Source organism: Chamaea fasciata, unplaced genomic scaffold (assembly GCF_029207755.1).
Source record: "Chamaea fasciata isolate MVZ Bird 193981 ecotype frontalis unplaced genomic scaffold, bChaFas1.0.hap1 SCAF_28, whole genome shotgun sequence".
Classification (NCBI taxonomy): domain Eukaryota; kingdom Metazoa; phylum Chordata; class Aves; order Passeriformes; family Sylviidae; genus Chamaea; species Chamaea fasciata.
Window position 1 is genome coordinate 4338206 of NW_027094113.1, and position 23043 is coordinate 4361248.

General features: G+C 48.4%; 1 protein-coding gene across 1 annotated transcript in view; it reads left to right on the forward strand.

Annotated features, from left to right (window-relative positions):
• The window catches only part of ELL (elongation factor for RNA polymerase II), a 52317-nt gene extending 29629 nt beyond the window's left edge, over positions 1-22688 (forward strand). The window contains exons 5-12 of the mRNA XM_066205712.1: positions 2924-3177; positions 6235-6359; positions 9430-9526; positions 12289-12787; positions 15327-15393; positions 17730-17901; positions 18789-18833; positions 19842-22688. Of these exons, the coding sequence (XP_066061809.1) occupies positions 2924-3177; positions 6235-6359; positions 9430-9526; positions 12289-12787; positions 15327-15393; positions 17730-17901; positions 18789-18833; positions 19842-19946 (1364 nt within the window). The 3' untranslated portion in view covers positions 19947-22688. The remainder of the gene's footprint in view (positions 1-2923; positions 3178-6234; positions 6360-9429; positions 9527-12288; positions 12788-15326; positions 15394-17729; positions 17902-18788; positions 18834-19841) is intronic.
• Positions 22689-23043: the final 355 nt, after the last annotated feature.

Genomic DNA, 23043 nt, shown 5'->3' on the forward strand with positions numbered 1-23043 from the left:
TTTGGGGCTCTGCACTCCCTTTGGGATTCAGCAGGCTCTGGAGGCAAATCCTGACGTTGTCGGCTTGATTGTGGCAGTCTGAAAGGTTCCTGGTAGTTCCCCCACGGGTGATTTAGGGGGCTGCTCTCCTTGTGTCGCGTTGTCTTCACTTCCATCGTCATCCCAAAGGGAACTACGGCTGCCCCAGCCCTGCAGGTGTCCAAGGTCAGGTTGGAGCCACCCAAAGGTGTCCCTGCCCCTGGCAGGGGGTGGCACTGGGTGATTTTAAGGTCCCACCCGGCCCAAAGCCCTGTGGGCTGTCCGTGTGCAGTGACATGGCTCTGGCATTAGGTCTGTCACATGGCAGACCTGTCCCTGCTCTTGGCCAGCTCAGCTAAAACTGCCACCAGCGTGTCACAGCTGTGCCCCACGGGACCACAGCAGGGAGGACACAGGCAGCAGTGCCCTCTGCTCATAAACACACACACTAAAGCAGCCTGGAACAGCCCTTCTCACTGTGGCAGCAGCAGGAAAGCTGTAGCAGAGGAAATAAAACCGTGGCAAATAACCCAGGGAGCCTGCAGAGACCTCAGCTCGCAAACTTCGGGCACAAACAGTAACCAGAATGCAGAGTTGCACTATTTTTTTTTTTCTTTTTGTTTTCTCTGAGGCAGCTGCTTTTCCTGCAGCCCATGTGATCTGCAGCCACTCTCTTCTCAGAGGATCTGTGATGAGAAGGGTTGAGTTGCAAAATGTAGAACTGACCCTGACTCACTGTCACAGCAGCCAAGTGCTCAAAGCTGAGAAAGGAGATAGTGATCAGGAAGGAAATGCATTGATTTCCTGTAAGCCAAAAGATTATTTTGTTTAGCTCCTCTTTGAGACCATTACAGTAAGTGCCTGAAGTTAAAGCTTCTGAGGGAGGAGATTCTCAAAGCAATTTGCTTCCTGGAAAGATGGAAGCAAAACTTTTTTTTTTTTTTTTTTTTAAAATTAAAAGTTCTCCTGGCTAAAACCTTTTACTGCCCTGAAATGGGAGACAGAGCTGTGTGAAAGCAGCAGGGACAGAGCGTGTGCTCACAGAGCTCCTAGATAAGATGTCAAGTGTTCGAGGAGGGGAGAGCTCTGGTCCAAGAAAGAAGGGCTTGGAAGGACAGTCCTGGTGTGGGATCTGCAGGTCCTGGTGTGCCAGCAGCATCAGCTGATTCCTGCAGGCTGGGCTGGAGGGACAGGGCTGCCTCTCACATTTCCAGGAGAACACGGAGCTCAGCACTTGAGCGCCAGCGCAGTCTGTTCCAGGCCAGCTCAGATGTGGAAAAATTTATATGAAATGTTGAAATTGGAGAGCAGCAGAACTTACAGATGTGAGCTGACACTTGGATAAATAGATATGTAAATAGATAGCTGCAGGTAAAGCTGCAGGGGTTGCGTGCTTGTAGCCACACTAAATATGTGTGCATACATCCATAGACGTGCACGTGTATAAATATTTGAGAATCCTTTGTGTCCTGGCTTAACTTAGGGTTTTTTTTTTTTTCCTTTTCCTATCACTGCACAATTTGGCTCCAGCCTTTAAGTGGAAACCTCCCAACGTGATGTTTTTACTGTTCATGACCTGGCAAGAGTTAAGGCACTTCTAGAAAGCTGACGAATCTTCTTCTTGTCCCATTTCTGGAAACAAAATCCAGTTGACCTCTGGATTGTGGGACGTTTAACGTGCGGATTGGTGTCGTTCCCCCTCTCACCTCCCCTCAGCCCTGCCGAGGATGGGTCGTGCTTCCTCTCCCAGCACTGTGGTGTACAATGAAAAGCCAGGAAATGGGGCCTGGGTTACGCAATGTGCAGCTCAGTAAAACAAACAGTGCAGACAATCCCCAGTATCTTCAGAGATGACTCAGTTGAAAAACGTTGCTTCCTAGCAATGGAGCAGTGCCCTGCTGGAATAAACCTCCCAAACGCTTGCAGTAAATGCTGGATGTTGTTTGTCCTAGGGAAGGTCACTTTCTCCAGCCCAAGTGGTTATTGATTTGGATCTCCAGGTTTTTAGACCTTGGGACCCACACGTTGTGTTGTCAGCTTTGCTCGGTTTTTTTGCCTTGGGTAGCAGGAACCCGCTCCTGTGTTTGGAACAGTCCCAGCCCTTTGATTTGGGGCTCCACTAAGAGATGGTCTGAGGGTTCTGCTTTTCAGCAGGAACGGGGAAAAATGAGTTGTTGGATGGTGCTGTCAGCAGCCAAGAACCGCAGTGGGGATGGAGCTGAGATGGACTTCTGAGGCAGCTTTGTGTTGTCACTTATCTGCAAACGCAGTGGAGAAGGGGTTATTCCATCAGCACAGGCAGCACCCTCATGAATAGGCTGATGGCCCAGTGTCAGCCCCATTCATGGGGCCGTGTTTGGAGGGGGAAGGGAGGTGGACCCAGCCCCATAAAGTTCCTATTGTTCTAAAAGCAGAAACATCTGCTGGAGGAGCGTTTTTGCTGAGCTCAGCAGCGGGGAGCCTCTCGTTGACCAGTTCTGGTCTTTCCACTCCGTGTTTCCCACTCTCCTACATAATAATGCAGAATTTTCTTTCTCGTAGGGAGGGAAAAAAAAAAAAAAATAGTTCGATTAACCGTGGGGGGATACGTGCACTTGGGATAAATGAAAAGCTGGCAAACAAAGGGAGCTTTATGTGAGCTGGTGGCCAATAATACTCAGGTTTCCAGAGCTTGGTGTTGCTGTTTACTTGTTACAAGCTTGTCATGAACCATAAACCTCACGGGATGCTCGTTCCGGCGGCGCGTCGGGACCGAGGGGGTCGCGCTGCGGTGATGTTTGTCCTTCCCTGTCACCTCGTGCCACTTTTCCCCAGGGCTGTGATGAACCCCCAGATCGGTGCTGACAGCCCCGCTGGCCTTTTGCGAGGCGACTGCTGCACTTCACTATTCTCCATCTCATTTTAGGCAAAAAGGTTCAGGTGCGTAAACCTGCACCAGGAGCTTCCGATGCTGTTCCCTCCAGGAAGCGCCCAACGCCAGTCAACCTTGCCAGTGCAATAAAGAGAGGCAATAGTGCGATTTCCCAGAGACCCTTCAAAGATAGGGTTGTGCACTTACTGGCACTAAAGCCTTATAAGAAACCTGAACTTATTCTCAGATTGCAGAAGGATGGACTTTCTCAGCAGGACAAGGATTTGCTGGATAACCTTCTGCAACAGGTTTGTACTCTTGATGGAGGCAACGATTTAGGTAAAGGGAAAAAAAAAAAAAAAATGTCTTCTCAGCTCCCCACCCCCCCACCCCTCCCGTGGCAGTGGAACCTGTTATCTCCAGGCTGCAGCTGAATGTGACTCTAAAGGCTGTGGGGGACACAGTTCTCAGCTCCCAGTGCTGGTGCTGTGATAGCAGGAGCCTCCCCTGGCTACGCCTCGGGTTAGGGGGGTGCAGCCAAGCTGGATGGTTTTGGCTCAGCAGATCAGTCCCTTTTAGAGGGACACTTCTGCTTGGTCATGGGGAGGATTCTCTTTAACAGAGGATCTCCAAATTATTTGATTGTAACCTCGAAATCTCTGTTTTATTCCCATGGCCGTAAAGGAGCAACGCTCTGTATTGGTACAAGTTTTTGTATGTGAAGGAAAAGATGCCCCCAGGTTTTTTTGTACTCCTCAGAGCCTTCCCTGCTCGGAAGTGCCACTGGTCAGGTGTGAAGATCATGCAGCTCCTTGCCAAGCACATTATTTGTGTGTCAAGTGTGAAAGCTGTCTCCAAGCTGAATCAGTTCCTAGCACTTTGAGTCACATTAAAGGTGCCATTTTAGGCCTCGCAGTAAACACCTTCATTGCTTTATTAAACACATCATGGCTATTCATTTAAATGCTGCAGCTGCCTTCTTCTGCATTGGAATATAATCTGGGAAAAAAAAAAACCTCCTTTTTTTTTTTTTCTTTTTTACTCCTTTCCATAAAGAGTGAGACAGGAGTTCACTTTGCCCAAGGGCACACAGGGCAGGTCACGTTAAAAACAGACTCACAGCTGGCACACTCCTCAGATTTTAATCCCAGAGCCTTTAATTTCCCAGCAGCTTTTCTGAACACTTCTTTTTTTTTCCAGTTCTGTCACTGAGTTTCAGGGTAGAAAACTCCGTTGCTGAGGATCCCTTTTGATGGATGCTCTTGCCCCGAGCGGCGCGTGCGGCGCTGGCCACGGGGCCGCCCCGCTCGGGCTGAGCTGGCTGTGAACGTGGTGCTCGTAAAGTTAATCCCTCTCAGCCCTCCCAGGGCTCCCATCCACAGGCAGACACAGATAAGCTAAAAATTACAGCCTGTGTTAAAGCTGCATGGCTAAATCTGTCTAGGTGTGGGTTTCATTGTGCTTCTTGCATCTCTCTCTCTCTCTCTCTCTCTCGCAGGACTCCGTGTTCCTGGCGGCCTTTTTGCCTCATTTTGCAAGGTTTCTATTTTTGGGAGGGTTGGGGTGGAGCTTTGCAGAGTCCCACACGAGCAAAACAAGGAGGTGGCAAGCTCTCAGCCTCTGTGCAGAGAAAAATCCCTAGTTGTTCTTCCCGGGCTCCAGGAACAGGCAGGAAACAGAGAATTTCTGGGAGAGTTTTGGTGCTTTTTTGGTCAAGGAGAGCCTGGATTGGCTTTTGTCTCCTGGGTGTGTTCACAGGGATACCTCGATGTAAAACACAGCTCAAATTCTTGTTGTGTTTTGGCTCTGGGTTTTGGGAAGCTGACAGGACTGAAAGGAAAAACAAAGTGTTTGTCATGTAAACTGATAACTGGGCTTTCTATTTTTCGCTTATCAGGACAGTTTGCCATGTTGGTCATGCAGCCTTTTGCTCTGAAATTCCTAGATTTTTTTAATATTAGGTTGTAGCCTCCCTAAAGCAAAAAGCAGAGGAATCAGCAGCATCTTCAGTTCATTCAAGACTTCCCACTCCTTTGCTTGTTTTTGAGGCATTTTCCTGCCGTGTGGATAATAGAAATCCCTGAGCACAGCCACGTCCTGAATGGAGAACAGTAATCCCTAAACAGATGCACAAGATCTCCAAGCACTGAATAAAAGCATTTTCCACTTTCAAGGGGAGCAGTCCCCGAGCTGAGGGGCTCCAGCAGGGAATTGGGGCTGCAGCTGCTGGCTTTGCCTGGCTGTGGGCAGAGCATTTGGCACCTGGGCCTCCTTATCCCTCTTCAAAAACACATTGAAGGCTTTATTTCCATTTGAAACTGCAAGCTGAGGTTGCCCAGAGAAGCTGTCCCATCCCTGGGGGTGTCCAAGGCCAGGCTGGAGCAATCTGGGAGAGTGGAAGGCGTCCCTGCCCTTGGAATTTGATGGAATCAAACCATTCCATGACACTCTGGATCACCCAGGAGAGCTTCACTCCCTGTGAAAGCCTCACTGGGGCTCTTTGCTTTGTTCCAACTCGGGATTTTCTGGCGTGTACCAACAGCAAGAAGTTAAATTTTCAGTCAGGCCGCGGAAAGACTGATCCAAGTGGGATAACTGTATCCCAGGTTGTTTCCATTCTAATCCAGCTCTGGCCATTCCAGCAGCATTTCCTCTCCGTGCAGGCACCACGCAGGCTTTTGTGGGGAAACTCCACGGGGGTAGGGTTGGATATAAAATGTCAGGACAGCTGCTGGTGCGAGTGTGCTGAGCTCCCTGCAGTGTTCTGCCGCCTCCAAGCTGGAAATCCCAGGTTCTGTTCTTGCCCTGCAGAAGTTCTCCGTGAAATCCAGGTGATCCCAGGGCATTCTCCTCACGGCTCCCTGAGAAAGCAGCTCCCTGTGGCCTGTTTTGTTGGCTGGTTAGTGAGAAATTATCTCCTGGCAATTGTTAACCAAGTTATCGCCCCCGGAGTTCCTCTTTGGCCATAAACTGCCCCATTTTGGCTGTGGGACAGGTGTGATAAGTGAACTGCCTGTTCCCATTAAGGCTTTATTTCCAGGTGTTTCCATCAAGTGGTGGTGTGCTGGGCCAGGCTCCCCAAGCTGAATAATCTCTTTTAGATGTGACTTATTTCCCACTCAACTGGATGTGCTTTAGAAACTCATTATGAATTATTGCAGCGACGAGGCGAAAGGGAAAGGCACAGTTTGATTAAAGGATCTTAATAATAAGGAAATGAAATATTAAAGTCTCTCCTTGTTCTCTGACACTACTAACAGCTGCTAAGCCTGCTCAGATTTTTGCCTTCATCTTAGCTCTTGTTTGGTGGAGGAAGTGAGGAAATGAAACCCTAACGCTGGTTTTCCAAATTCCTTCTGTTCCAGGTGGCAAATCTGAGTGCCAAGGACAGCACTTTCACACTGAAAGATTGTGTATACAAAGAAGTGCAGAAGGACTGGCCTGGCTACTCAGAAGGAGATCAGCAGTTGTTGAAGAGGATCCTTGTTAGGTAATTATCCATTTTCTTCTCTCTGATATCATCCAGGGAATCCTGGGCTGGGGAAGGTTGTGTAAATCAGGGTGGCCAAGGTCTCTGAGTGTGTGACTTATTTTGACATCATTTTAAACTGTCCCATCTCCCAGAGACCCGTAGGGGTGGACTAAACTTGAATATCCACGTGGATCCACTCTTCACATCATCCTGGGCTGCCTTTAAATCATTAAAGGCAAAGCTTGGCTGGGAGCAGAGCTGGTAGAGTTAAAACCGCTGCTCTAAAACCCTGGGAGATGAGTGGATTAAATGTCTCCAACTCAGCTCCTTTGAAACTCTCCTTCCTTTTTCCCCACATCTTCCTGTGCAGGCTGAAGTGTTTCATCCCTAAATCTGAGATTTGATTGAAATCCTGGATGCATGGGAAAGCAGGAGGTTGTTCTGTAGGGATAAATCCTTTGAAACTCCTGCTGGTTGTCCTGCCTGGAGTGTGATCTCTGTTCCCTCCTGGAACAGACTCACTTCATCCTCATTGCTGAAATCTTTTTTTTTCCCCTCTAGAGATATTTTCCTTAGGTGAAGCCTCCAAGCTTGGAAGCTTCTGGCTGGCAGGGAAAAGAGAACAGATCTCCCAGTTTTACACAGAATCCTGCTCTGGGTGTTGATATTTTTTCAGTGCCTTGGTACAGGTTTTGTCATGCAGGCAGAGCTTTTACTTACGCTTTATTTTATTGCACTTTTGGTTAAGCTGAAGCACAGCATGCTCTGTTTGAGCACTTCCCATGATTTAAAAGCACAATTGACTTGGAGATGAGACTTTCTTAAACCAACAGAAAACTTGCACTCCAAATGCTTTGGCTCGCTCAAGGAAAATCAAAACTCATTTAAACGGCCTTGATGTGAAATTATAATTAAAAGGAAAGATAAAACTGCCATGCAATCTTTATGGCTTTAAAATAAATAAATAAACAACAACAACAGCAACAACAAAAAAAAAAAGCCAGAGTGAATTTCTCCCTGTAGAAAAGCCATGTTTACTGCTTCGTGTAGAATTGTGGCATTCACTTGGGCGAGGGTCTAAAAATAGACCTTGGAAAGGATGTATTCAACTGTACAAACAAAGCCCTGCTCAGGCAGTGCAGGTAATGAGGCTCCAGGATGGAAAAAAAACATGTTGGGTTGGAGACAGGAGAAAAACAGGCCCAGAGAAAGGGCACAGGAGGCAGCAGACGTTGGGGTTTGCATCACCAGCCGATTGTTCCAGGTTCTCCTGGATCTCAGGGCCAGTGGCCACTCAGTGCCTCAGCAGCTGCAGTAATTAGCACATCTCTGGGTTTTCAAGCTGGGTCTAACTAGGCTTGGGTTAAACCAGCTGGTTTTTTCCTCCTTTTTGATGTTTTCCACCCCTCTGTCACTGCTGGGGGACCTGAAGCAGCCTGGTCTGTGGAAGGTGTCCCAAACTGGATGAGCTTTCAAGTCCTTCCAACCCAAACCATTCCAGGATTCTCTGAAATCTTCCCTCTGCTGAACTCAGTGCTTTCATCGCTCCTTAAATCCAGAATTAACAATCAGAAGATGTGAAAGGGTTGCTCAGGCTGATCAAGCAGCCCCCCAAAAGCCACTTTCACTGGGGTGTTTGGGCAGCATCAGTGTCCCCATTTTCACAGTCCCAGGTCCTTCCCTGGAGTTGATCTGTGGCTGCTGAGGTTGTTTTAAATGAAGTTAAACAAAGCCAGGACAGTGGTGACACTGCAGATGTCTAAATATTGCCTGCAAACACAGCCCAAGGTTCAAGCTGAGGTTAAAAGCCAAATCTTGTCAAGTCCTGGGCGTTATCTCTGAGATAAATCTTCCCAATGTTTAAAGGATATGAGTGAGCTTTAATGCTGACTCCAGTTTCTTGTGGGAGAATTTAAAGCTGGGTTATTCAGGCTCCACAGCTCCTTGACAAACTGACTGCAGAGCTGCTTTATTAAAACCTTTAACCCCGAATTCTGGTTTGGCTTTTTTTTTTTTCAGTTCGTCAGCTGCAACTTGATGCAAGAGTAGGGGTTTTGGGTTTTTTTTTCTTTTTCTGGGTGATTAATTGAGGGGCAGTCTGGTGTCAGAATTGTTGGGCAAAGCTGGTGGGCTGGGAAAACACTCTGTGAGATCTGCAGAGGAGCAGAGACCCAGCCTGGAGGGGAATGAAGGCACTCGAGTGATTCTAACTGTACTTTTTGTTGCTACGAAAGGATTGGGTTTTTTTATTTATCCAATACCACAAATACAGCCCAGAGTAGCTCTGTTTTGCATGATGCAACTTAAAAGTATTATTGGGAAGCCTAAAATGTAAATCCTGGTGGACCAATAATACCTCAGCAGTTCCTGTTGTAATGCTGCTTTTCCTGGACCCGGAGGAGCTCGCTGCTGAAAGGGCTCCTGTTGCCATCAAATGTTGTTTTAATGATGCTAATGAGTGGGAGAACTTACTCCTCAACATCTGAGCTTGAGTTTCAGCCCCTCTTCAGTGAGCTTTGCTTTCTGAGTTGCCTCAGAAAGCAAAACCTCAGCAGAAATTTGTTTAATTAACGTCTCCCTGAGCTGTGTTTCAATCAGCAGGAATAATACCTGATATCCTTTACACCTTAAAATTCAATGCCACTTCTACTGATTTCCATGTGAATGATGTTTCTGAGGCTGGAATTTAATTTGTATTAATTCTTACATCACCAGCTCAAGAGAAAAAAAAGGTAAAATTGTTGTAAAAGGAGTTCCAACCTCAACAGGGAATCCTTTCATGTGCCCAAGAGCTCAGCCTTGGCCATGTTGGTCCAAGGACTTTCTTTCCATTGCCAAAGAGCCACCAAAAAAAAAAAAAAAAATCCCTTGAGAGTAAGAAAGAGACGAGGAATCCCAATTTATCACTGATGTTTTCCTGTAGCGGTTTCTCCTTCCCAGATTTTGTCAAGAGACCACGAGCCTGACCCGAGCTCCTTTCTGGCACCTTCAAGCCGAGTGTTGAGCCCGAGAAGAGCTCAAGGTGTGCAGTGGCAGCCGTGTCCCCTTGGCACGGGGTGTGAGCAGCCCCCGATTGTGTGTTTTGCAGGAAGCTGTGCCAGCCCCAGAACAGCGGCGCCTTCCAGGGAGAAGCTCCTTCCCTGAGCCCTCCGAAGGACACCCTCAACTCCAGCTCTCCCCCTCAGGTGGGTGATTTCCCCTCCCTCTCCCAGCCCCCTGTGCTCCTGAGATGGATTTGGCTGCTGGGTCCAGGCTGAGCTGTGCCTGTCTGCACCCTGTAATCACCTGCTGCCGGGTCAGGAGGTCCTCGGGGGTTTTATTTCTGTTTTATTAAGTTGGAGTCTCATTCTGGCTTTTCCTCAGCATCTGTTTCTCCTCTGGACGTGGCTCAGCGAGGGCCTGTGGGGAGGATCTCTGAAAATGAGGCTCAGGTTTAGTTTGAAGGGCTAAATTCCTTTTGCAGTGCCTCCATCCCTCCTGGAGTTCCTGGGAGAACAAGCTTGTGTTTTCCTCATTACTAATAATTGAGTGGAACGAAGCTGTAATAAGCAGCTCCCAAACATGGCTGAGTTATTAAAACCCTTGACCTTTCGCAGCCTAATTGCCGTGACAGATCAGGGGCAGGTTGGGCTGCTCCTGGCTGGGAGATGCCAGAGCAGGGAGAGCTGTGGAAAGAACTTTTTTGCCTGCTTTTTTCCATGACCAGAAACCACACAGGAGCCGCGTTTGACGCGTCTCAAGCAGAGCCTTGTCCCCACTTCTCCCAGTATCTCCCAGCACAGGCGTTGCTGGCGTTGTGAAATGTGCTGCCTTTCCCTTCTTCCAGTTGTGGGTCAGCCCAGACAAGTTGAGTATTTATTCTTCTCCTGCCAATGGAATGTGTAATGCCTGCTTGTCTGGACAGACGCACCGAGGATTAGTGGCAAAGAATATTAACAGGTAAAGAAATTATGTGCTCTCTGGTGCTGAGAGGGAGGCAATTCTCTGGTTGAGAACAAGGACTGTGTGACTCGTTTGCCAGGTAGCTGATTCCAAAATCCTCTCCTGCTCTGCTGTGGCCGTGTTCCTGGTGAATGAAGAATGATCACCTTCAAGTTAGCTCGGAAAGATCCTGGTCTTGTCTTTTTTTTTTTTAAGGTTGAAAAAATCATCTCGTTTCTCTGGCTGTCCTTGTTTTAAAGATTCAGAGGTCTTCAGGGTGAGGTTTTGATCTCTCAGAATGACCCAGTTGAAACTTTGGGTGGTTGAATTTAGGAAAGGCTGGTGAAACAGCCACAATCCGATGTGGAATAAAAATGTTTCCAGCATGGTTCTGTCGTGTCAGACAGCAAACCACAGCATTGTGAGCTGTCACTTTTTTTAATACTCTCTGGCTGTAGTTTCTATTTAGAGAAATGGTTTTTAATGGGTGCAGTGCCAGCAGAGGATTGGGATCTGGTAGGCTGGAATGCAGAATATTTTGGGAAAGTTCAGCTGTGGAATGAGGGTGAAGAAGATCGATCTGGTAATTCCAGAAAACAGATGCGTATCACCCTCCTAACCAGAGAGATGAGTTTGGAGAAGCTGCTATTTGTCGTTTTTAGAGAAAAGGTCGCAAAATCTGGCAGGTTCTTTTAGCTGTGTCACCTGTAGAGAGCCCTGCAGGCAGAGGTGGCCCCTCCTTGGGGACATGGACACTGGGAGGTGATGTTGCCGAGCCGGTCGGACGTGCTGTCCTTGCCCCTTGAGCTCAGTGGCAGAACCAGCAGCTCTTCCTTAATCACCTTGACAAGGTGGAAAGAATTCCTGGCACTGAGCCGTGTCCTCAAGACCCCCTGAGTTAGCAAGGAGAGAGAAAATCCAGGGGGGGAAAAAAGAGGGAATTAGGGGCCGCTCGAGCCACCATCCAGCTGCCTTTCAGCGTTTCCGTTCGCAAACGCGTCGCCATCCTGCCTGAGACAGAAAGAAAATAATGGATTATCCAAAAGAAATAGCCGCAGCTATCGCTTGTTTTCCTCTGGGCACGAAATAATCTTTGGCTCAGAGCTGTTGCAGCCCCGGAGCTGCCAGGTGGGCACACACTGAGGGCTGGCTGAGGTGCTTTCGGCTGGCACGGGCTGGGCTGAGCCTGGTGGGTGGCTTCTTCCATGGAGCAGCTTTTCCAAGCTGGAGGCAGCTGGGAACCACTTCCTCCTCTCTACCCTCGCTCAAGAAAGGGTTGCTCAGGTCACGTTGGCCCCTGTGACGTGGTTTTCTAAATGTCCCCTTTTGCCTGAAATTCTCCGAACTGAGCAGTCGGCACTTCCTCCCCTTCTCCGGGCGATGCCTCCTTCTTGAGAAGAGGAAGGAACGGGGAAAGGGGTGAAGCTCTTGGCCCCAGAGCTGGGAGTTAAATGCACAACTGGGGAATCCCTCCCTGCTCCAGAGGGCTGCTGAGCACGTTTTTCCTTCACAGGGACTTTGGGGTGCTCAGGACAGACGTTTTTATCACAGAATGGTTTGGGTCGGGAGGGACGTTAAAGCTCATCCTGTTCCACCCCTGCCGTGGGCAGGGACACCTTCCACTGTCCGAGGTTGCTCCAAGCCCTGTCCAGCCTGGCCTTGGACACTTCCAGAGATATTTCCACTCCCTAGTTGGCCGGGACAGGGGGAGGCTGCAGCGTTTGAGTTCCAGAGGGCTGGGTTTGAAATGAGCTGCAGTGCGAGCGGGCTGTGTGTGGGTAATGGGGGAGCTCAGGAATTGCTGATGGGATTCTTCAAGCTGTCTCACCAAACTCTGGGCTCTGGGAAGCAGCTTGGGATGGATAAAGCTGCTCTTTTCCCGGGGATATTCCCTTCTCCTCTGTATTGCACCACCACCTAGTGGTAACATCCAGCTCCACTCCTGCACCTTCAACGCGATTTATTTCTCCTATTTTTGTTGTTGTTTTTGGTTTTTTTCCTCCCCTCCCCGCCACCTCCCTAACAGAAACGACCCCAACCTCCGGAGTTCATCGACCCCTTGGCCAACAAAAAGCCCAGGATCTCCCATTTGGCTCACAGAACCCAACCCACTCTCAACGGGAAGCTGAATTCCTCCAACGGGAAGGACGCCCCGGCTCCCCCTGCCCTGCCCCCGGCTCTGCCCGAGCCTGTGAGCTCCAGCTCGTCCCTCCCGGCCCTGGAGCTGCCCAGGCCCCACGATCCCCTCTCGGATGTCAGCAACGACCTGACTCACAACGGCAGAGACTGTGAGAGCACGGAGCCTCCCGACAGACTGAGTCACCCCCTGCCCACAGACTGTGCCCAGAGCAGCAAACACAACTGCGGCTCCTACGTCAAATCCAAGAAAAAATCCAAAAAGCACAAAGACAAGGAGAAGGAGAGGAAGGAGAAGAAGAGCGAGGAGAAGTGCAAAGAGGAGAAGCAGAACTGTGAAGTAATAAAAAACGCTGACTTAGTTAGTGTTCCCCAGGAACAGGTCCCAGGTGAGTGGGGGGGCTTTGGTGTTTGGCTGGGTGTGATGCCAGGATTCCCTGGAGGAATGGGCACATCCTGGGCCGTGCCAGGTGCTCTGGGAGGACCCAAATGCCAGCACTGTCCTCCCTCCAAATCACCAGAGGTGCTTCCTGTCCGCACAGGCTGTCAGGTTTTTCCTGTTTAGTGGAGCTGCCTCAGAGCGTGGCATGTTCCTCCTGGTTAAATTAAAAGCTTGGGATAATCTGTGGGGATGAAAGGCCGGGAGCAGTGGGAAGAGCAGCTCAGCGCTTGTGTTGGCTGCTGTGATGACTCTTTGTTTGGGGTTTTTAATGAAAAGTTACTCACAAAAGCTTGTAATATTGGCTACAAAAGATAAATGATAGATAAACCTGGTGATAAATGCTGTTAAAGCAGTGGAGAACCAGCTCTTCCAGGCTGGAAAAGCTTCCTCACATCCCACTAGGGCTGGGGGTTGATTTATTCGAGGACTGACGCAGCGGTGAATCTCCACTGAGGTGGGATGAAAACATTTTCCATCAAGCCACGATTTCAAAGTCAGGTCCCTGCACTCAGTCAGAGCAGAGAATGCTTCTTGGCTGATCCCATCCATTCCTTTTCCTGCTGCTTCCATGTTTTCTGCCGGTTGGTTCAGCTCCCCAGCGCACTGGGACTTTCCCTGCAGCCTCTGGGAATATCTGTTAAATTCCTTTTTGCATTTTCCTTCACCCTGTTACTATTTTCTGCGTTCTCCTTCCTGCTTGGTGCGTGAAAATCCTCCAGTTTTGGACTCCAAAAAGGAAAATATTTTGAAATGGAGACTCATTTGGTGGGTTCCTGGGAAGGGGGAGCTTCTCAGGGTGTTGGGACTGAGCTGGTCCCAGCCCTCCCCTTCCCCACAGGCTTTTGCAGCAGTGACAAAATGCATTTTGATGGCTCAGCAGCGATTCCTGAGACAGTCCCTGGGGCTGATGGCTGTGTGGCACTGCAGAACTGAGAATTCTTCTGCTTCCCTGTCAATCCCACGGTTTTTTTCTGTGGATGTTGTGTTTCTTCCACGTTGTTTCTCTTCCCTGTGAGCCTCTGGAGTGGTTCTGGAGAGACACTCACACATTCTCTCTTTTTGTCTTATAAATACCCAAACATCCCAAATTCTTGGGAAATCGCTGAGCCTCCTCCAACCACCTTTTCTGCTTGTCTTTCCTGTTTGATTCCTGGATTTTTGTTCATTATTAGGGATTGGGTTTTGTTCCTGCTGCTGTTCTGAGGTAACAAATCCGAGCTGGGCTGGGAGCAGATCACAAACAGGATGTGGTCAGTCCTGCTCTGATCCTGGACAGGCGGAACTGGGATCTTTTCCTTCTGTGCTTTGCTGTGGGTAGCACCAGCCTCATCATTCTCCTTCCCCAAATTCCCCTTGGGGCTGTAGGGAAGCAGAGAATCACAAAAGTTTGGGTTGGAAGGACCTTAAAAGCTCATCTGGTTCCACCACCTGCCGTGGGCAGGGCCGGCTCCTGCCAGAAGTGGGATTTTCTCCCGGGGATTTTGTTCCCGAGGCTCTGGAGGGACCTTTGGGGTCCTTTCAGTCAGTAGGTGGCACTCACAGGCAAAACAAACCTCGGTGTGTCCCTTTCCTTGCACCATCCTTAAACCCTGCTCTGCATCTTCCACCCTGTGGTCAGGAGAGGAGGGAAAGCAGGAGGAGCTGCAGCAGGAATTTGGGGCTGGGATGGTTGTTTGTTTTTTTTTTTATCAAACTCTGGGTTGGTGCCATTCTCCCGTCCTGCTCAGGAAAGATTTTCTGTGGAATTTCAGAGGAAAATCCATCTTTTTAAGGATACGCTCAGGGCGCCGCTGACTCGGGTTGTGCAGCTGACTCTGGTGAGGGTTTGTAACACACAAATTGTGGAAAATATCCCTCTCCAAACGCGGATCCAGCTGCTCTCTTCCTCCACATTCATCCTGCAGTGTTTGGTGGGTGTGGAGGATGAGTCTGCTTTGGGTTTATTCTGCCCTTCCTTCAATTTCTGAACGTCCTCAGCTCAGCCTTCATTAATGCTTGGAGTTGTGTTTGGAGCTGCATTCCCTGACATCCTCTCTGTGGTGCCCTGCAGGACTCTGGGATGTTAATTCAGGAATTCTCACCCTGGAGTAGCCCTGGAGGAATCCCTCAAGTGCAGAAGCAGGAGAACAGAAGGTTCACCTTGCCCAGCTCAGCTCTCTGGGCTCAGGGCTGTGTTTTCCTCATTCCCAGTGCTGCTGTCAGTGTTATCCCACTCCAGGCACTGTTTATCCACCAATTCAATTCAGATTTTTTTCGCTGCTCTGCCTGGTGTTGGTGTTGTTTTGCTGACAGACAAATACTGGAGGAGCCTTGAACTTTCAGCCACCTTGTTGTGGCTCCTCTGCCTCTCGTCAGTTCCAAGCAAAACAGAAATCCTTTAGAATTCCATAAACTGTATATTGCAGGCCGGTTTTATGAGTTTGAAGCTGAACTGCAAAGGGCTTTGAAGTTTAAGAACGTCCACAAACAAATCTTTATTTTTTCAGGTTTAAATGGAACATGCAATAATTCTAGTGTACCAACATCAACTTCAGAAATGCCAGATTATTTATTGTAAGTATGTTTATCACTTGCTTCATCACTTTGGGGTCGTGTTTCAAGCTGAAAAAAAAAAAATCGCAACGTGCTGGGGATTTTTGCTGGACTTTTTGTGTTATTTGATAGAACTTGCTTAGGTGGGTGTAAGAAAAAGAGTAAACCCAGCTCTGCAGATTAATAGTTGAGACTAAACTTGATGTCAAAGCTGGTTTTTACCTCCTTAAGGAGTTCAAGGTTATCGCCTATAAATCGTTCAAGTACTTCAAGAAACATTTCATACCTTGGAGGGGTTTGAAAGGATTAAACATCTCCACGTTCCAGCTGGAAGCTTGGAGAGGGAATAATAATCTGTTTTCGTGTTGGGGAAGACAGGGCAAGGAAGGGTTTGGGGTGGTTTGCTAATTCTTGCCCTCTTCAGAGCCGAGATCATCTCCATAAAGCTGTGAAATATTCTTTCCTGGGAGGCTCTAACCCCTGGGTTAGGATCGGAGTTGTTTCACCTCTTGACTCTTTAATCAGATCCCCTCGAGGTTAATTAAACAACCAAAACCCAAAAAAAATCCCTGTGAAGGAAAGCCCAGAATCTCCATAAACCCAAACCTGTTCTAAACAAAGCTTTGGGCTGGGGGAAAAAGTTATAGCTGGAGGGGGAAAAAAATAAAATTCCCTGTGCATTTCCCAGCCCTGGGGGTTGTTTCCATCAGAGCTGGTTTGGCTGTGCTGGGAGGGAAGGGATGGAGGAGGAGGAGGAAGCTCTAGGGCAGATAAAGGTTTCTGCTTTGCTGGGCTGGATCCAGCTGTACAAACAACCCCTTCAAGGTGACATTTTTAGGGGTATCCCAAAGAATTTGGGTGGCTGGGGGTGTTTTTTCTCTCACCCACGTGCTGATCCCTCCCCAAAAGGGATATTGCAGCTCCTTGAGCCCTCTCTAAATAAACTGGGGAGAGGTTTCTGAGCTCTGGGAGCTCTGTGGTCTCACCTGGTGTGATCTGAGCGGTTTGTGCTCAGCTCCTCAAATTCTAAGGCCTGTCACTGCTGTTCGGTGCTTCTTTTTATCCTGTGTGGATGCTTCTTTATCCCAGCCCCCGGCAAGGAGTCTACAAGTTTAGAGCACTTCAAAAGTTAAAGCACTGAAAGTTCCCCCTTGATTTGAGGCCTAAATCAGCTTTTCTCTGTTCATGCACCAAAGCTGGCCCTGCTGCAGCCAGAGCAGGGAGGCAAATTAGAGCCCTCACCTACCCAGAGATGAGTTTTACCTTCAGAGAGGGCTGTAAATGCCACCTTTAATGGCTTTTTTTGTTGAGCAGAATTAACTTCCAAAAAGGCCCCCAAAGACACATCAGCTCAACCTGAGCTCAGGACACCGCCAAGTGTCCCCAGAAGGTGCTGGAAATAGAGTTGCTGGTGAAAAAAAAAAGGAAAAAAAAAAAGGAATAAAGCTCCTCACGGTGGTTTCTTTTCGTGCTCTTGCCACATAATCACCCTGCGAGCGTTTTGCAACGATGGCTCAATGCTTTTTGTGTTCCTTTAAAGACTCTTAACACTGGAAGCATCGTATTCCTGCTGTTCCAATGCCTGGCACAGATGCAGAACTCCATGTTCTGCGGGGCCAGCAGGAGTCAGGGAAGCTGTAGCAGCACTATCTGAGTGTCCTCCTCCACCCCCAGCTGCTCCAGCCTTGGCTGTACCTGCCCATTCCACCTTATCTGGCAGAGATAGGAAGTTTTGGGAGCAAGCACTCTTTGTTTTACGGGAGGTCAAGGCAACAATCCTCAGTGGTTGCCTCCGTAATTTGCTACTTTAATGCAAGTCAGGGTGAGAGGAAACGGCCTCAAAGCTGCACCAGGGGAGGTTTGGGTGGGATATTAGGGAGAATTCCTTCCCTGGGGCAGGGAATCACCATCCCTGGAGGGATGTGAGCCATGTGGATGTGGCACTTGGGGACATGGGTTAGTGGTGGCCTTGGCAGTGCTGGGATTTGATCTTGGAGGGCTTTTCCACCTTTAATCCCAGAATGGTTTGGGCTGGAGTGAGCTAAAGCCCATCCAGTCCTACCCCTGCTACAGGCAGGAACACCTTTACTAATCCCAGGATGCTCCAAACACTTCCAGGGATGAGACAGCCAGAGCTCCTCTGGGAATTCCCATCCCAGACCCTTCACAGCGAAGAATTCCTTCCCAACACCCCATTTAGATGATCCTGAATTATCCATGATTTTGTTCCCAGCCACTTGGCCGGCTCATCCTCCCCGAGCTCGGCACCGCCGCATCCCGCAGAGAATCCCCCCAAAACCAATCCCCACCCCAAAAAACCAATTCACCAAGCCCATTTTTTTTCCCCTCCCCTGCAGAAAATACGCAGCCATCTCCTCCTCGGAGCAGCGTCAGAGCTACAAGAACGACTTCAACGCGGAGTACAACGAGTACCGGGACTTGCACGCCCGGATAGAGCGGATAACCCGACGGTTCACCCAGCTGGACGCCAAGCTGAAGCAGCTTCTGCAGGGCTCTGAGGAATACAAGGTAGAAAAGGGAGCTGAAAACACCTGAGAAAAGCTGGTTGTGCACGTGGCAGGTCTTTGATCCTGCTCTGGGTTTGGGCTCCGGGTCGGTGTCTGAATTCCGCCCTCGGAGCTCCGGTGGGGAACGTGCGCGCAGCCGACAGCTTTGGGGAATGCTCCTAACCCAGCTCTGTGCTGCTCCTTTTTCAGGCTGGAGCCACATCATGGGACTTGTTGACAAGGAAAGGCCTCAGTGAGACAATTGGTGTCCTTAGCCAAAAGCTGCTGGAAGCTATTAGTGTATCCCAGCCAGAAAAACTCATATTTGCACATATGGGAGCGTATCAGGGCTGGAAGGGGAGTTAGCACGGGGTCATCTGTTCCTCTGCAATCTTTGATCTTAATAATGCAGCATTATTGGACTTGTCAGAGTGATTTTTTTAAAAGAGTTTTAGCTATTCATTAGCTTGAAAAAGTGAGTCTCGTTGAGGATAATAAACAGATTTTTACAGAGCACCTATTGTGCTAAGCACAGCTTCCTCCCTCGAAGCTCCTGCCCTTCTCCTTGCAAAATTCCTCACTGGGATCGTTTTTTAGATCTTGGTGGGGGTGGAAAAAAGAAATCGGTTGGGGCTTTGGAAATGTGAATTATCCTGGAATCCAGGTGCTTGTCACAGGTAGTTCCCATGGCTGGGGGAGTGGGGCCTCATCTTTCTGTGTCACCTCCAAAACATCCCTGGAATCTGAGCTGGTTGTGGCCATTGGATCTGCCCAGGGCAGCCGTGGAGGGAGCAGCTTTTGGTTGGAATTTGGAGGAACTGTGTATATCGAGCCATCAGTAATTACCTACTGCAGAACCAAAAATAATGCCTTATAATTTTTTCTCTTGGTTTTTTTTTTTTTTTTTAGACCATCCACGATCAAATTTTACAGGAATACCGGAAAATTAAAAAGGTAAGGGACTGTCCTTGGCCAACAGAAGGCTTTTGGGTGGTGCCCCTGGTGTGACTGAAAGAGATGGGCCCTTGCCAAGGAGCAAGCCCAGGCTCTGAGGCAATTCCAGCAGATCTTTGTTCAGCTCCTAAAAGCGGATCAGAAAAGGGTTTGGGGCAAGCTGGGAGTGCCCCAAGGATCCTGGGGATCGCTGGGCCGTGGCCGTGGCACAATGGGAGTGTTCACTCCAGGCCTTTATCTCTCCAGGGAAGGAACAGTTCGTGTTCCAGATGCTGAGGGATAGCAGGATCCTCTGGGGGCTGCTGGGACACTGGGATCAGGCTCTGCAGCTCTGCCCCCAGATTTTTTTGGAGTTTGGGGCACGTAAAATACCTTAAATTTTAGTATTTTTATGCAAAGCATCCACACACCAGGGAGGATTTGGGGGTTTTTCTTTTAAATAACTGAATGTGTCCCGAGCTCTGTTGCCCTGAGGGATTTAGGAGCTCTTTGAAGGGATTCCCTGCATGTTGGGAGTTCATCTTTGTTCCAGAGGCTCTGAGGTGGGGGCAGAGGGCAGGTGGTGATTTTTGGGAGCCCAGTTAAGCTGAGCCTAACTCAGGTGTGCTCCTTCCCTGCGGGGAGACTCCTGGAGCTGGATAATGCTGAAAAGGGATTTTATTCTTGGCTGGGTTTGATCAGAAGCAGGACTGTTTTTTTTAAAGAGGGATCTAAAAAAGCTTCTTTCCGTGGTTTTAAGCTGAAAGAGGAGAGGTTTAGGTGGGATTTTAGGAGGAAATTCTTCCCTGGGAGGGTGGGGTGTAGGGAATGGGATGGAATTTTCAGAGAAGCAGCAGAAACTGTCCCTTGCCCATGGGATGGAGGTGATCTTTGCATTCCCTCCAACTCAAACCATCCCATCACTGATTCCCTGTGCTGTCGAGGCTCAGCTCTGATTTGTCCAAGAACCTTTCCCACCTCTGCATTTTCTTTTTTATTCTTTTTTTTCTTTGTTTGTTTGTTTTTCAGACAAACCCCAACTACAGCCAAGAGAAGAACCGCTGTGAATACCTCCACAACAAACTGGCCCACATCAAAAAACTGATAGCAGAGTATGACCAGCAGCAGTTTTAGCTGCCACTCACCCCTGGACTGGGTAGGGCAAACCAAAATCCAGTCACCCTGGACGTTACCTTCCCTTTTATACACCCAAAAAAAAAAAAAAAAAAAAATCCCTTTCAGAGACGAGCATTAATTCCTCGTGGTTGAAGAACTTGGGGATGACTTTAAAGATGCCAGATCTGTCATGTCCACGTCCAGCACGCTCCTCCCGAGTTTTTTAAGCCTTCTCTGAATGTTGGAATGTAACAAATGGATAACGAAACAAACAAGCAAACAAAAAAACCAAACGAAAAAAAAAAAAATTCTGCTTATTTGAAGCCAGCGTTTGACACTTAAGGGAAAAAAAAAAGAAAACTTGCCTAAAGTGACCGAAGCTCCCAAAGGTTAAGAATCTGTAGTTTTCATGGATTAAAAAGTTTGGCATGAAGTTGTAATTCCCCCCCCACACACACACACACCCCCAGCCCAGCTCCACGTGGGTTTACGAAAATTATCCTACAAATGGTGAGGAACTGGAATTGCTGCTAGGACTGTTTGGAATGAGAGCTGTGTGCTCCCGGCTCCGCGGAAATACACCACGTTCCTTCCCTGAGCTCTCCTTGTCTGGCCCTGCTTTGTCATTGTCATCCTCGGGGGGAGGAGGGTGGTGGTGGCACCACAGGGTGGTCCCCCCGGGGCTCAGCACCTTGGCCAGGGCAGAGGTGGATCCCAAAAGAAAAAAAGAAACCCAAACCCTTTTTTTTTTTAATTTTTTTTTGTTTTTTTGGTAATCTGCTTTGTGCGTTGGGGTGCAAACCTCCTGCCCAGTCTGCCCAGTTCACCTCCCCAGCCACCAGTGCTGGGAAGATGGAGACCCATCTGGCTTTGACTTTTCTAATTTTCTACCGAGGCAGCCAATTTTATTAATTGCTAACGAGACTGTGGTCTATTTTTGTATCGAAAAAAAAAAAAGGAAAAAGAGGAAAGAAAAAAGCATCATTTTTTTTTCTAAAACTGTGCCTCCCTTTTCCTTTTAGGCCAAGTGCTTGGGACCCTTTCTTTGCAGTATTACTAAAACTTACCAAGAGTCACCCAGGGGAGTGACTTTATTCCTTGATCCACGAGAGGAGGGGGTGGGGGGTTGCTCTGCTTTCTCCTGTGGGATAAATTTTTTTTTTGTGTGTGTGTGTGTGTGTCTTTGCAAGGCAGCAGCAAATCCTTGTGAGAGCAGTAAGGTGCTGTTTTCCCACGCAGATCCCTTCCACTGGTGTGCTTTATCTCAGCCAGCTTCTCCCTGCAGTCCTGCTTCCTGATTTTTTTTTTTTTTTTTAATTCTTTACTTTGGATTGAAGGGAATGGGTTTTTTTTTTTTGGTTTTTTTTTTTTTTTAGAGTATGGCCAGGGTGTGAGAAACACTCCAAAAAGCACAAAGGTATCCTTTAACTCCGCTGTTCCTTTCTCTCTCTCCCCTCTCCCCTTTTTTAATCCTGCCAGCCTGTGGGATTTGACTTTTTCCCGCTTCCGTTTATCTCAAAGTAAAGGATTCCTTCCCTGTGGAGTCTCCTTCCCCTGGAGGTTGCACTGAAGAGCCTTTTCACCCTTTGAAGGAGAGGAACAGCAGAGTTAAGGAGGGAAGCACTTCTTACAACAAGGAGTTGAGTTTTTTTGGTTTTTGGTTTTTTTCCCAGCCTCGAACGAAACGCGGGTCCATCTGCTGTATTAAAAAAAAAAAAAAAGAAAAGAGATAAAATTACTAATAATTATTATTCTTATAATTATGATTTCATTGTTGTCACACAGCCAGGGCCACTGCTTTTGCTTTGTCACTTTATTCTGAGGTTCTCTCCCTGTGCATCCAGCAGGGCTTTTCCCCATCCCCTTCTCCAAGGGAAAGGTGACAGCCAGAGGGCCACGGTGGCCCCTGGAATGCCACTGGAATGCCACCAGCCTTCCACTGGCCTTCAGCCCCAAACCTGTGGAGAAGGAAGGGTGGGAAGAGATGTTGTGCCCAAGGGAGCACAGGGGGAGCACCTCAGAACCCCCCCAGGGCATTCCAGCTGGGAATCCCGGGGGTCAGGGACGCTTTGCTCCCCAAATCAAACCCGGAGGAGGTCAGGGAGCGTTCAGGGGGCAGCACCACCTGCCTCTGGTGCTTCTGGAAAAAACACTGGGGAGTTCTGGAGGGCAAGGAGCTTTTCGTCGGGAGAACTTGGTGCTCCTGCTCCCAGGCGGGAATTCCGGCGGCGGGGTGGGCGCGTCCGGAGCCGTGGGGATGATCTGGGAGGGGGATGTGAGGAGGACCTGGGATTGTCACAAATCCCCAGCCCTGGGATGTCGCAAATCCTCAACCCCAGCTCTGGGAATTGTCACTGCACGACCCTGCCCGGTGCCGGGGTTTTTGGGGTGGGAAAACCTGAATTTCCCCAGCGCTGGGGGCTTCGTTCCGACTGCGGAGGAGGCAGAACTCGGGATGGCAGAAGAGGCAGCAGCTGCAAACCCAGGATGAGTAAATTCTTCCATGGAAACACTTCTCCTGATCCTTAATATTTTGAAAGGAGGGTGGTTTTTGGGTTTGGTTTTCTTTTTTTTTTTTTTCGTCGTTGTTGTTGCTTGGGGAGGGGGGGATAGAGATGGATCTCAATCTTTATACATCTGCTATAAGATATTTTTGCAAACAGAGTTGTATACAAAGATGTATTGTGTACATTTACATGTATATTCTGGAACTTCTAAAAAATTTGAATATTAAAAAAAAACAAAACAAAAAAAAAAAAACCCTGAAAATATTTAATGAATTATCCAAACTGTGAGACCCAATTAGCATCCACCAACTTCCTGCTTCACTTTTCTTTTGGACTGTGTTAAAGAATTGTAGTCGAATCTGCCTTTTTTTTTTTTCAATTTTTTTTTTTCTTTTTAGAGGCGACGAAGCTTAGGCAAAAATTTGTGCTTTTTGGGTTAATAGAAACCAGTTCTAGGTGATTAAGTATGATCTTAACTTATTGATACTGTGTTTTACTTTGTAATATTGTACTGTGGATAAAAACTATATTGAGCCATGGAGTTGGAGTTTACAAAAGAGCTTTTCACTTTGCCAAAATGTTACAATTTCAAGGCAGCATAGTCTTCA